The 14,207-nt window shown below is 40.5% G+C and overlaps 2 protein-coding genes across 2 annotated transcripts in view; one reads left to right on the forward strand and one right to left on the reverse strand.

Annotated features, from left to right (window-relative positions):
• ctnnal1 (catenin (cadherin-associated protein), alpha-like 1) overlaps nucleotides 1–12,262 on the forward strand; it is a 44,179-nt gene extending 31,917 nt beyond the window's left edge. The window contains exons 7-19 of the mRNA XM_008331989.3: nucleotides 902–1,102; nucleotides 1,916–2,002; nucleotides 2,310–2,468; nucleotides 2,718–2,810; nucleotides 4,631–4,781; nucleotides 5,633–5,670; nucleotides 5,762–5,812; nucleotides 6,136–6,290; nucleotides 7,139–7,187; nucleotides 7,709–7,765; nucleotides 9,614–9,733; nucleotides 10,332–10,415; nucleotides 10,743–12,262. Coding sequence (XP_008330211.1) covers nucleotides 902–1,102; nucleotides 1,916–2,002; nucleotides 2,310–2,468; nucleotides 2,718–2,810; nucleotides 4,631–4,781; nucleotides 5,633–5,670; nucleotides 5,762–5,812; nucleotides 6,136–6,290; nucleotides 7,139–7,187; nucleotides 7,709–7,765; nucleotides 9,614–9,733; nucleotides 10,332–10,415; nucleotides 10,743–10,913 — 1,416 coding nt within the window. The 3' untranslated portion in view covers nucleotides 10,914–12,262. The remainder of the gene's footprint in view (nucleotides 1–901; nucleotides 1,103–1,915; nucleotides 2,003–2,309; nucleotides 2,469–2,717; nucleotides 2,811–4,630; nucleotides 4,782–5,632; nucleotides 5,671–5,761; nucleotides 5,813–6,135; nucleotides 6,291–7,138; nucleotides 7,188–7,708; nucleotides 7,766–9,613; nucleotides 9,734–10,331; nucleotides 10,416–10,742) is intronic.
• On the reverse strand, nucleotides 12,069–13,999 carry abitram (actin binding transcription modulator). Its single transcript, XM_008331988.3, has 6 exons — nucleotides 13,798–13,999; nucleotides 13,581–13,632; nucleotides 13,264–13,393; nucleotides 12,891–12,967; nucleotides 12,725–12,794; nucleotides 12,069–12,602 (listed from the first exon to the last, which is right to left on the reverse strand). Exons 1-6 carry the CDS (start codon nucleotides 13,877–13,879, stop codon nucleotides 12,465–12,467), a joined length of 549 nt encoding a protein of 182 aa, XP_008330210.1. The 5' UTR covers nucleotides 13,880–13,999; the 3' UTR covers nucleotides 12,069–12,464.
• Between the last annotated feature and the right edge of the window lie 208 nt (nucleotides 14,000–14,207).

Raw genomic sequence — 14,207 nt, forward strand, 5'->3', positions numbered from 1 at the left:
TGGCCCAGAGGTAAGGTGCACTAGTGCAATATTACTGGAGAAAATCAAGCTTTTTTTAATCAGATGTTTGTCATCAACATGTACACTAAAGAAGATTAATGAGATGAGACTTTTAGGATGGACATGTCAGAACATAAGCCACGGTAACTCTTCCCTGAGGGCTGATACAGAACAGTACTCTGTGTGCTGATCTAATGTGTGCTGATCTGTTTCCTTTCTATTAAATGTAATTCTTGAATTTGAAAGCTTGTCAACTACATTGTTTCCACTAAAATACCGAGCCAGGTTTCAAGGCTCACAGCAATGACCAAACACCAAACTGAACTACTCCTTTAACTTCTCAGTTAGCCACAGAACTGTTCTCTAATTTGGTGGAACACTTAATAAACGTTATGTCACATTTCCCTCCTCGTGTTCAACCAAAGGCAGAACTGTACTTTTTATCTCAATTCATTTTTTCCGTTGACAGGAAGAAATAAAGAAAATCATTTTAGTTACATAACCTTGGGATTCTACATATTTTAATAAAAGGCTTGGAGTTTATAAAAGCTTATGTAAATCTTTAGAGCAGAGATTGTTACTACTGATAAAAACACAAAATGTGTCAGTGTCTAACTGGCAAAAAGCATCAGTTTTAGTGGCTGCGTACTCAAAATGTTGCCTGTAATTCACTCTCTGTGGGTTTAATTTCCAAAGTCTAAGGCTAGACCAATACACCACACTACTTGTTTTATAAAAGTGAGGTCAGGTGCTTGGCGATAATAGGATAGTAAATTGTTTTTATGCACAGCACATGGTGGAGTAAAGCTTTCGCCTGTCTCTCTTCTCTGCCACCCTTCAAATCAATCATCCTGTCGTTTCCCTCCTCTTTTCCTCTTCCTCTCTCTGCCCACTCACACAGTCCAGTGTGGAGTCCCTGCGGGACAACCTGTACGCCTCATCACCCCAGAGTCTGAGCAGCCAGCTGGAGGCCCTGGTGGAGAGGACAGAGGATTTCACAGACTCCGCCTACACCAGCCACGAGCAGCGGCAGGCCATCCTAAATGTCTGCCAACAGGCGCGTCAGGACACACAGCAGCTGATGCACCACTGGATTGAGGTGGTACGTCAAAAGAACACTGATGGACAGTTATTATGATAAAGTTAAGGCTTAAGGACTAATAAGAAAAAAGGCCATATAAAAAGTCAGATTAAACTAAAGTGTTCTCCAAGCTGAGTCTCCATACAGACAGGTTTACATCATTTCAAACTATAGCACTTTCCTTCTCACACTCTCAAGTATTCAACTCGAATTCTTTCACATTTTACTAATTCACCAAGGCTTTTCTGGTGCAAAGAGAAACACCACGTGGTTTTTCTCTTTCAGCAGAATCTCCTTGGCCTTCATTAGTAATGGACTTATGCAACACAAGTCAGAAGAATGCATTTTTTAAAACTTTCTTTCCTCCGTGCTCAGTTGCAAAGCAGATGCTGCTGCTTCATTAGCGTACAGTAGCATCTTGGCTAACCTTTACAGTTGAAGGTCATTGTGGGATTTGAAAAGGCCAGAACACTGCAGTATTTTTATACAAAAAAATGAGGCTTCTGCAAATAATTACCATCTGTAAAAATGGCTATTTAAATTTAATTGTTTTGATTGAGGGGTCTCAAACTGAGGGTCACTGTCAGTCCAGGTCAGGGCCATGTCAGCACTTGATGTTCAATAGAAAAACAGACATTTTAAATATAAATACTATAACATTATACTGCATTAAACAGCTGGTACATGAGGCCAGATAGGAGGGGTTTCCAGGACACTACTTCACGGTTTTCTGCTTTTCTGAAAATGTTCCATATAATAGTATATAATGTGTTCTAAAGAGTACTTTATGTGATAGTAAAACCAAATTGTGTCGTGATTCTCCCCCTGGAGCAGCAGTCTGCTCTTGCCAAAGAGGCTACAGAGGAAATGGAGGTGGCCATTCTGAAGACGAGCCAAAGCGTCATTGACCTCAGGCGTGAGGTAAGAAACTGTCTGTCTCGACTCTGCCCACCTGCCGTTTGTGTCGTTACAGATGTTCCCAGTGACAGAGACGGACGGCTCTGACTTGATTGTCTGTCACTTGCTCTCTGCTGCTGGTTTCCTCCTCTTTCTTTCCCCATAAATCCTCAGTTCACCTCCTGCTGTCTTCACCCCATCCTCCCTCTTTCTGTGCCTTCTCAGTATTCACTCTCGCATCTCCCTCTCTCTCACCTTTGTTCCCTCCCCTATTACTCCCTCCTGTCCTTAATCTGTAATTTTATATTCAATTTCTTCTCTCTTCCTACAGCTCCATAAAGCCGCTGTCGCTCGTGCGTCCGACTTGCTGAAAGTTCACGGCGAGCAGTTGCCTTTGCGATCCCTCAAAGCCGCAGGGGCCGAAGGAAACTTGGAAGCGGTGGCCGAGTATTCACGCACTCTCACTGAGCAGAAGGAGCAGCTGGTGGAGGTAGGCATGCCGGCGAAGGGAGCCGGGGATCTGAGGTATTACGTCGTAGGACTGCAGAAATATTCAGTACTACATCGTGTGTTCAAAAACATGGAATTCTTGTGCTGCTGTCTCTTTGTTTGGAGAAACGTGTTTATAAAAATACACCGCTGAATGTTTTAGAGAATGTACTTTGGATAAAACAAATAAACATTCTACTGAAATATTTTGTAGTGGTTTTAACAACTCCTTTGTTTTGTTTTGTTTCAGGCCTGTCGGCTCCTGTGTCACATATCCGGGACAGAGCCTCTGGAGATAACCTGTATACATGCTGAGGAGACGTTCCATGTCATTGGTCCTCAGGTAATATCACAGTACTTGAAGTACTTCAAAAGAAGAAGAAAAAGCATCAACTTCTGATGGGTTTCTTGGCTCTGACTGAATGGTCTGTTTTTAAGGCAGAAAACTGTTGCACTTGGACCTTAGTCTGACCAGACAACTGTGATCAGTGTCCTAAAAATGCAATGATACAAATGTTATTATGTTGTAAGAGTTCACAGATAACACATACTTCCAAATAATGCTTGAAATATTTAAAAGTTGATCAGAACAAAAGGAAAAATATGTCAAAAAACTGATTAGAAAATTGAAACAATTGGCAGCTGGAAGATATTTGACCCTGACTACTGGAAACAAATGTCCAATGTAGGGACAGGATTAACTGAAACTGAGTCAAAAAATAAATTAGTCATAGAAATTGGAAAATATAGCTTAGTTTTTAAAAATAAATTCAATTAAAATTATTTCAAGTGCTAGAAAAGTGTTTAAATTAGGGGTGAAGTAAAGGAATGTTTTAAATGAGTTTTAATATTAAGCCTCTTTGATGACGACAACACAAAAACAGGTCAATTTCAATTCAAACAGAGACCATTTGAATTCAAAACTCTTGTTTTTTAAAGCCTGCGGTCACAGTGGTCGAGATTCAGAAATCCAAAGATAAAGTCAATATTCTCCATCGATGCGATGCAGAGAGGAAAGGCCTATGTTTACCTCCTACACCTGCTATCCATTCAACACAGCTAAGAACATGCTGTCCACCTGCTCCTGCGATCCCACATCTAATTATGTTTGCACTTGGAAACCGTCCATGGCAGTAATTATCTAGCTATGTAGAATGTTCCTCTCCTGCGGTACTAATGTCAGGCCCCGCATGACTCTGCAGTAATGACTCCGCACCTAAGTTCAAAGGTCAGTCAATCAATACTGCTGTGGTGTTGGGGGGCTACACTGGTGGTGATATATCTGTCTGCTCAAAGTAATAGAGGGCGGCCCAGAGGGTAATTGGCTATTAAATACTACACCGTGGTGGTAGGAACAAAATATGTGTGCATAATATTTGTGTTCTCTCTTTTTAAAAGTCTGTCTCAGGAGATTTACCATACTGCTGTTTTCAGCAACTTATTCTCAACTGATGATAATTTCATTCTGACATAATTGATTTACTTGACGTGTTGACGTCAAAGAAGTTTAAAGAACTTTGACAAACTCCTAAACAACTTTCAACTTAGGTCAAATTAGATTTAAATGTGGCATATGGTAGCTTCCCAAGAGGGAAGTTGGGAAAGGCAGGAGTGGCAGAGAAGTACATGATGTGTCTATGCAAGATGTATAATTTCAGTAAAGGAAAAGTGTCGGATGTGATCTGAAGCAGGAGGTTGAGATTTTATTAAAAAGTGATGAAAATGGACAGGATTAAAAATATTGGAGAGATGCCTTGGAAGATTAGAGATTGGGGGACGGGGGGGGGGGGGGTGGCAAGAGAGAGAAAATCACCCCACAAAAAATCACAGATGTAGTAAAGGAGGCCATTAAAATGGTCAGTGTGAAACAAGCTCTGTAATAGAGCTTGTGAAGATCTGCTGTAAAGACCAGCAGTAGCACAAGTAGCATAAAGTAAATGTGGTAAAGAGAAAATCCAGGTTTCCTACGTCAGGGTCATATGAGTTGAAGCTGAGTTCTTGTGTGCGGTGTTGATTAAATGTCTTTTTCTGCCTACATGGTTTATTAGCTCTGGACACAAGTGCCTCTGTCCTTTGTCTACATAATAATGTTATGTCTCTCCATAGTATCAGTATAACTTAATAATTCTTTCTTTCTGGTCAATTTATCCCACTTTTGCTCAGATTATGTCGGCGGCTCAGACACTGGCCCTACACCCGTCCAGTAAGATCGCGAAGGAGAACCTGGAGGTGTTCTGCGAGGCGTGGGAGTCGCAGCTCTGCGACATGGCCCTGTTAGTGAGAGAGATAAATGACGTCTTTGAAGGCAGACGAGGTGTGTGTGGGTTTCTTTTTTTTTTCTTTAATTAATGACGCCTGCGTACATCTGGTTGAGTTGGTGTAAGGACACACAGGAAGGAGAGGAGAATACGCTGCTGTCAATGTCATTTACTCTGAAACAAGTCAATGCAATAATAACCATTGAAATAAATAGCAATCAGTGAGTTGCGTATCCTTAACAAGAGTTCAAGATGAATCACTGCAGTCCGCCAGGGCCCGTCTTCAAAATGTAATCATCAAGGAGTGGAGGAGGTATTAGTTGGTGTCAGTGCCGTTAAAGTCAATGTTTCCATAACTCTTCTCTATTCAACACTGAGTCATCTCATTTGAAAGTCCAAGAACAGGACATTTTAACAAGTCATATTTTTGTATCCTCACTGGATAATGGTCAAATGTCCCTCATATTTAAATAGATGGTATAGGTTTTAGAAGTCTCAAATACATCAATGTCCTATTGTCTTTGGTGACTTGTAGTTACGACTTGAGCTCGAACATTGGGAACTCTTCTTCAAAACTGCCCGAAGTTATTTCAATTTATTTATGATCAATTAACAAAATATTTAACAAATAAAACTTTAGGAGTTGTACAGATTTATGAAGTTTACTGCTATATAATCAAATTGAGTTGTTTTTTTTTCTTTACGATGAGATTTTAAAAGGGTCAGAGGTGGACAGTCGTTAAAGAGGAACAACTGCGGTATAAATATATACTCACTATGATATAAAAACAGACACTGTGTCCTAGTGAAGCCACAATCATGAATATTCCAATAAATACTGAACAGTTCATGTTTTAGTGTTTATATGGAATGTGCTCATTTAATCAACACAATCCTTCTCTCCCAGGAGACAAGAGACCTTATTTGTCCCTCCCTCGACCGGGGGTGAGTGTTACACCGTGACTTATGAAAATTCAATGCCACAGTTGTGTGGCATGTTTCTTTTCTGATGAATCCCTTGTCTGTTTTGCCACAGAAACACTCGGCTAACCTGAAGACTGCCAAGGCTGTCAAGCTTGATGCAGAGGTAGCATGTAGCAGAAAGTCCTTTGACTCTCAGCTCCATTCATCACATCAGATATTGCACCCTGATCTGACAGCGGTTTAGTTGTCTCTGTGTCGTTCCTGTAATGAACGGACAGAGATTGTTTCGTAGCGGGGCTTATATTTTGCCGGCCAGCAGTTTTCACACGCTGTGCCACAGGAAGCAGAATTATAGAAGTTGCTGATTAGAGAGGTTCTGAGCATGTTGACAAATTAAAAACAAGACTTCCTGTATTAAATAAATGACATCCATTCCTCTCTGGTCTTCCTGTGTGTTTCTGTGTGTGTGTGTGTGTGTGTGTTCAGGAGCAGACAAGCATGGCCAAGCTGGGGCTTGAACTCCGTCTGCTGTCATCAGACGTGGACACAGAGGTGGAGAAGTGGGAGGACCAGGAACATGACGTTGTCCGGCAGAGTCAAAGCCTGGCCAGTATGGCCTACAACATGTACCTGTTCACCAGGTCGGCTATTGGTTCCAAACCAACACATATTCCAATCTCACATCTGTTTAAAATGTTTGATCGCCCACAAAACCTAGCCTGGGCCACTGAATTGCATAGGTTATCAACTGAACCTGACACCAAAGATTTGTTATCCATGAGAAGCTCAGTTACAATGCTGCTTGCCACCACATGGTGGCGGTAATGCATCAGTCAGTTCTTTAACACTTTGTACTACACAAATTGGGCGTCAAGGTCAAAAAGGTCAAGAACACCTATAAACACTTAATCACCGGCCACAGAAATGATCATATGTTCAGCATATGCTAAGTCTTTTTGTGTTGTTAACGACAGACAACAAAGCTCGCCATTGGCCAGTTGGTTACAAACTACTAACTACTACAATAGATGCAAAGCCGCAGCAGAAATTGTAAAAACTCTGCTTTTAATCAAAAGTCAACCACACTGCTTTACAGGCTCGGATGACATTTAAAAACGAACACTCATAAGGGTTTCAGCCAAGATGTCAAGAACTCCACTCAAGCTAAAAGCCAAAAAAGAGACATCGGTTCTTGACCAAAGATCTAAAGTCAGGAGCCAACAGTTCTAGGAACTGAAAGAGAAGCGTTTTGCTATTAGCATCAAACTCCTTCAACTCTCTGGGTCAATAATCTCATTGTGAACGCGGCTCTGCTCCCACTGGTACCAGTCTGAGAGAAGCTGAGAGACAACGACTCATTGTGACAGTGAAATCATTGCAGCTCATGGAGGTTATTTGTCCCGTTGATTGCCGTGCACATATTTTGTCCCCATCCAACTCATCACTGTTTCCTTTTTCCATTTTCTGTGTCCCATATCGATGTCACCAGAGGGGAGGGGCTGCTGAAAACAACGCTAGATCTTTTTCATCAAGCTGAGGTATGAACGTCCACACCTGCTAATGCTCTCTCCTCTTTAGGTCTGTTTTTCTTTTACTCCTAATAAATAAACCAAAAAACACATCCAACGGCTCACAGAGCCAACAGAGCACAACAACAACCACCTAATAATAGAAATAGTACAGCGCGCCTTTTTCGGACTTCTTCAGAGACTTGGAGCGATAATATAATATACAAGGTTTAACCGAGGATTTTATCCTGTTAAATTGAAATTGTTGCCAATAACGTAAAGTACTTTGTAAAATCCTGGACAGAAATGTCAGCCAGGATTTATTCCACTGGCAAAGAAGCGAGGGAGATAAGAGAGGGAAAGAAAAGAGATGGAAGGACATTTTGATAAGCAGGAGAGAAAAGTGAAGCCCCAAAAATATCTGTCCACGTTGCTTTTGCTTATGAATGCCTTCCCAGCAGCACTGGAGAAGAATGTTAATTTTGTTTCTATCTGTGAAAATTTTTTTTAACTTGTGTCTCGTTTGTTGTGGTGTGTGAATTACTTTGAAGGTTCTTTCTGAAGAGGGGCTGCAGCTGTGCTCTTCCCTGCGCACTTTTTCCACTCAGGTTTGTACTCAACACATCACATCAATCTTACTCCAGAACAGGCAGACACACACACCATCACTGCGGTGGACAGCGATTGGTCATCGGTATTTACATAACCCAAATATTTTTCTCCCAAGGTGCATTGTAAAAAACAAATATCCTACTGCATATTATAAAAGTAAAAATATATGTGATGTGTTACTCATGTAAACAGCAATAAAGTTACTGCAGTGGAATGATAATAACAATCACAGTAAAGTAAATAAATAGATATATTTATATACAGGGGAGCCCTGCTTCACAGCTGGAATCATCTGAATCACTGAGATGATGGAGAAATTAGCATAAAAGTAAATAAAACCAGGGAAGAAAAATATGTTTATTTTCCCTTTGATCAAGCCACAGTGCTGCATCTGTGGGTACACACACACACACACACACACACACACACACATAAGAACCTGTGCCCACACCCTCTCTATGCCTCTTAGAATAATACACACCCGTATCACACACTGTGGCGTGGCCACGGTGGCAGGTCTGCTTTATAAATCACACAGCCAGAGCAGGAAATTAAGGCTGTCACACACTCTCACCATCGACTCTCCCTCAGAGTTTGGATGCAACAAAACAAATGAAGCCTCGGTGCTCCTGCCCTCCACTGCCTCCTTCCCCAGGTACTTCAGGTGTAATTAGAACGACCTGTTTTTGACAACCATTAACGACTGCCATTTGTCACCGCTGCGTTCAGGTGTACGTCTGTACACACGTGCAGAGAGGAACAGGAAGCAGGAGTCAACTGCCAACAGGCCTGAGCTCTTGAACACATCTCCATCTCCCTGATCAATGACGTCAAACTAACCGGTGCTAATGAAGTACATCCTTCTCATTCTGCAGTTTCAGTGTAGCCTGTGCAGGTTTTCCACTGGTTTCTGCAATAGTCAAAAAATCTGACTACAGATTTACATCAGAGTTCTGTTCCTACAGTGCGATAGAACTCTTTTCGTGCTTTTCATTCTGTACAGAAGTCACTCACCTACGCTAGCACATCATAATGGTGGTAACATCATTATATAGGACACATTTGAATAGTCTGACCTTCGCCTGGAAGCCATAATGAAGGGCAAAAACAAATCCCAAAAAAAACACAAAACCGAAGAAAGGGAAGGTAGCCCAATAAACAAAGCTATTCATCACTGCTTTAGTGACGACATGTTTCGGAGAGGGGGGGTTGGAATAACGAAACAGCCATAGTCCAAGGATGTCGTAAACTGAGGAGTCAACGTTGACTGAGTCAGAGTTAATTTTTCTTTGATGCTAGCAGATACAAGGGCAAGTCAAAAGGCACTGGAACGGATGTAGGAGTTTAGAAGGTGTGTGAATGAAACAGCATAAATACGTTAAGACATTTCTCTCAGAGGTCTGTGACCGTCTTTCGTCCCTATATCCTTGTCAAACATCGCGTTGCATAACATTTACTTTGATCAGGTTTTTCCAACCTTCAAAACATCCAAAACCCTGGGCAAACATCAAATTAAAAGAATTGGGAAGCTATTGAAATGCATTGGGCTTCGTAGCAGAATAGGTCAGAAGACATTCTTTTATCTAAAATGAAACTCGACAAGGCCAGAAGTCAGAGCGTACTTTCTAAACATGCTGAAAATGGACTTTATTGTTAGCATCCAAGCATTACGTCAGCTGGTTAACAAACTGAGGCTGTATGTTGTGTAACCAGAGGTAACGAACATGAACTCTTACTGACTATTTTCTGCTGTGCAGTTCCTGTGCGTCCACCACGTCAACACAGAGTCTCTAAAAGCCGTCTTTTCTGTCCTATAAATATCCAACTCTTTCTCTCTGTTCCAGCTGGTTGATGAGGAAAAGACGGTGGTGATGACAGAGACTGACAAACTGGTGGCTCTGTGCCAACAGCTGCAGATGGGGGCCAGGACTCCAGTACAAGGCAAGACTGCCACCTTCCAGAAGGTAAATGTTCTACATCTGAGTGTGTCTCTTTAATTTGTATTTCATTTGTTTCTAAATCATAAGATTTCTCTATCTCATGTTCTCTTCATACACATTTAATGCCTAATACGTCCACACTTACTGAACTCAGTTAGCTGTAAAGGCATCAACGGACAGACAGGTGTAACAAAGCAAAAACAGAGCACAGCAAACATCCGTACTTCACTAATGACTAAGTAATCTGCACGCAGGACCATTATTGAACACATGGCGTCAGATTAATGAAGGTCTGAGAAACTAATGAGGATCATCCACAGGGATGAGGTGTCTGAGGTCACCTTGTAATAAAGGCAAAGGTCGGAATCAAAAAGAATGTGATGAAAAATAGCATTTCCACTGCTGATTAATGAGAGCTTTTTGATATGTATTGACTCCTGTCTTTCTCTCTCTCTCTCTCTCTGTCCTGATGCTCTCTTTATCATTCATCACTGACAATGCAGTATGTCCCTTCAAGGTTGCCAGAGCTTTGGTGATGAAATGTTAATTTACAAGTCAAACTGCGTAGACGTGTCAGTTCATTCAAAGCTAGTGAAGTATGATGACACCTCTCTGTCCACAGGTGGACTCGTCCATTCAGACGACAAGAAGTGCCCTGGCTGTGGTTCTTTCCCTTCTTCCATTCTGTAACAAGCTAAACAAAAAGGTGTCCATGTCTGATTTTTTTTTCTTCTGATACGATGATGCCACAAATTATTACTTTATTACTGTAAAGATAGAATCACCAAAGAAAAAAGGCAATAGATACTGCAGCTTGTTGAAAACTACCCACAAAAACTGCAGTTCGTTTTTGTTTGTTTTTTTGCATGATTGTTTCTCATTAAACTTGTGTTTTTTTAATAAAGTCACATCCACATTTTCCTAAGAAATAATGTGCTAAAAAATAATTGCTTTCTTCAAAAGCAATGCTGCTACTACTACAATGCTACACAGAGGAGCTGTAACTGAATGAGAAAATGTATTTTGTTTTCAGTACAAGTCAGAGAGAAGCAGCCTGGGGTCTCCACATGACTGGAGGGAGAGGCAGGACACGTCCACACCAGTCAGAGAGGAGGGGGCGCTGAACGGCAAGAGCAGCAACGGCTTCGGTGTCAAATCACTGGAGCAGCACATGGCTGCGCTCAACCTGCTGGAGAGCAAGTAATCCAGGAAATGGTCGTCACCTCGTTCTGATCACTTCCTGATCAAGGAGCAGCACATCAAGACCACTTCAACTTCCTGGAAACCAGGAAATGTCTCACCCACCCTTTGTCCTCATTCATCCACCATGCAGCACAGCCAGAGGTAGAGCTTAAAAAGATGGTTTAGGGGCAGTAAACGTTTGCATGCTGGAGGATGAGGGATCAAGAGGGTTTTATGGGAGATTTTCTTTTTATTATTTTAACTTCAAGCACCAGTTCCACCTCAGGCCACTGGAGGGAGACAATCAGCCAACAATAGACTTTTTTCCATTTCCATCAAAAGTGAGATCTGGCACACACCTCCATATTTTAATGACTTCATCACTACTACAGGTAAATCAGGACGGATATTCTCAACACAGCCATACATTTGTCTTCACTATGTGCCTCTGCTCGTCCAGTCTCTGTGGTGTTCTGTAAATTTGTTGCACATTTTATCTAAAACAAAAATCAATTTAAATCCCCTGATGCATGATGCCACCATTGCTGAACCCTTGTGTTTGAGTCTCCTAATATTAACTGTGTTACATAAATGTTATTAAGCGTCATTGTGGCTCATGCTGTACTTGCATCCGCCACCTCACATGCTAACAATTTCGTAACTGTAAGAACAAATGTCCATGTAATTATTGTCTGATTTTCCAAGCGCCATAGAAACATTCCTCACGTGCCATTTCAGAGACAAAATGCAAAAAAGAATCATAATTTATTTAATGCCAAATAAATCTGCTTTAGCTTCCTATAAACGCCACTGTTAAAATATATGAAGTTGTCTGACCTCTGGTGTTCACGACTGGTGACGTGCTTCTACTCGACCCGGGGTTTGTCCATGAATATCTGCTGTTTTAACGCTGACTTTAGCACTGAGCTGCTTCACTTTTCAATGTTGAACCTTGTTCTTTGTAAATTCTAATAATCAGTCACTTTCACAAGTGAACAATAAGTGTGAACCGGCGCCGATGTCAAATGGATCCTAGAAGTGTACTTGTAATGAAGACTATCATTGTGAAGCCGCCGACAGTATGTTATGTTTAGAGGTATGTGGTATATTCTGGTACTTGAATCGTGTATACAGTATATAGTACTCATCCTTGGGTACTAACTTTGGTACTTGGTGATGGTGTGATGATGACGGAGACAGTTATTAATAGGCCGTAAGCTTTAGGAAATGCTTTGCAGCTAAGGATGCTGGGTATTATAGCGGGTCAACAGAAGTGAAGATAAAAAAAAAATCTAGTTTTGGATTGTCTATAATTTTGACAACGAAAAAGCTTAAAATGACACTTAAAAAATAAACAATATTTTTATTAAATCCGTGTTGGTTGAGGGTCATTTATAAAAAAACTTGTAACTTAATTTGATGTAGTTAATTAACTCATTCACAAAGCAAAACAAACACCTTTAGAAACACTGTCAAGTAAATACCATATTCCAGGATAGCTTCTGTTCTTGTGCTCGAGTTGAAAGAATGAAGAGTTCTTGCCTTACAGTTCCAGCCTAAAAATGGAGGTCTATCAAGAGGACTGTGACTCAGCAACGCGTCTCTTCGACACAATGTTTTCAAACTCCTCTCTGCTCAGGAGATTCTCCGTTATGCTCTTGCTTTCCTCAAATTTTGGCAGAATGACAGCGATGTAGCCTTCAGTGGACGGCTGGTCAGAGTTCACAGGGTTAAAACATATCCGCATCATCTATATTGAAAATTCTGTATACAATGTATTAATAATTTATTATTCTAATTTATTAAGCTCCTTGTTGTTTGAGAAGAACTTACCTTTTCAAGTAAGAGACTTGGTGTTTCCAAGATTCTTTCATTGACTTCGAGAAGACGTCCTCGTATGCAGCTGAAATTGAAGTTTAAATATCTACCTTATGGAATATTTAACACAGTAATACTTAACTACATATGCATGTGTTTGGTAAACAGAAGGCTACCTTACCTATAAATTGTGTATTCCGTTTCATCCGTGCATGTGATTCGACACAGAGGCGCAAAATCTGTCAGAAACTGTCCACCCTGTCACATGGGAGGAAGGAAAAAAAATAATAATAATAAAATACCACAATCAGATTTATAAGACCACATTGGTAAACCTTAAAACTTTATTATTTTAGCAGATCTAACTCTAAATTAAAAATAATTAATAAAAATTCCCTATATATCCACATAATCTATAAATTACACTCTAAACTCTAGCTATCATTGATCATATCTAATTTAACATAACCTGCTTAGAGTAAAATAATCAATAAAGACAAATGACAACTCATATTTGTACACAGAGTAGATGAAAATGTTTTTGTACAATTTACCCTCTTGGATTTTCCAGACACTTTATTCTTCAGCCGACTACAGCCGTCGCTGATCTGATAGTTGATGCTCTTGATTGTTCGTCCATTCTGAAGGATTGGGTGAGTTTCTGCTAATGTGACAACGCATATTCTGCAATCACAGATGTATTCATCAGCGCGTACCGTAGCTAACAAAGTCCAGTCGGTGAGGATGTGTCGCAAGGTATAAGCGAATATGTTTCCGTGAAAAGGCGATTATTTTATGGTATTGTACGTCAGACGAACCTGTAATATTTTTCTTTTATATAAAAAATGACTCCAACCACATCCACCATTACCTGTTTGAATGCTGTAGGACGCAGTGATCCTCACACGGTTTCCCTTTTAAATCTAAATATAGAAAATTCAAAACATCAAGTTCATTTTAAGCAACAACAGTAAATCACTGTGTTCAATCAAACAAACTCCGTGCTGCATTCAAGTGCCAAGTCAATTAACGGCTAACTCGCCGTTCACATACAGTAATATAAAAATAAACTCCAAGTTTGTACTTACCGGCTCGGTACCAACGTGTAAAATATCGGTCAATAACAGAAGGAACATTGTCTTCTGTGCCTGTCTGCTTAGAATCCTCCATAAAAGTTATCAAAAGCACGAATTTAAGCTTAAATTAAATTCTAAATTGCAGCGAGAGCACCGGTCGTACACAGTTGCCTGGCGGACATTAAACTGTGTGACACAGTACCGGTCCATCTCCTAAACGGTCCGGATACATCAACGAAACGAACAGTTCCGACCATTCTATTTCTAGTTATCCAGCAGACGAGCAAATAGTATAATAATAACAATATATACATTTGGTTTGTTGGAATATGTGTTGTTGTTTCTACTACTAACACTACAACAGGTATTGCCATTACCTCGTATACACAGTTGTTTTACTACATAGCATTAGATCAGAATTA

This window comes from Cynoglossus semilaevis, chromosome 18 (assembly GCF_000523025.1).
Source record: "Cynoglossus semilaevis isolate Cse_v1.0 chromosome 18, Cse_v1.0, whole genome shotgun sequence".
Classification (NCBI taxonomy): domain Eukaryota; kingdom Metazoa; phylum Chordata; class Actinopteri; order Pleuronectiformes; family Cynoglossidae; genus Cynoglossus; species Cynoglossus semilaevis.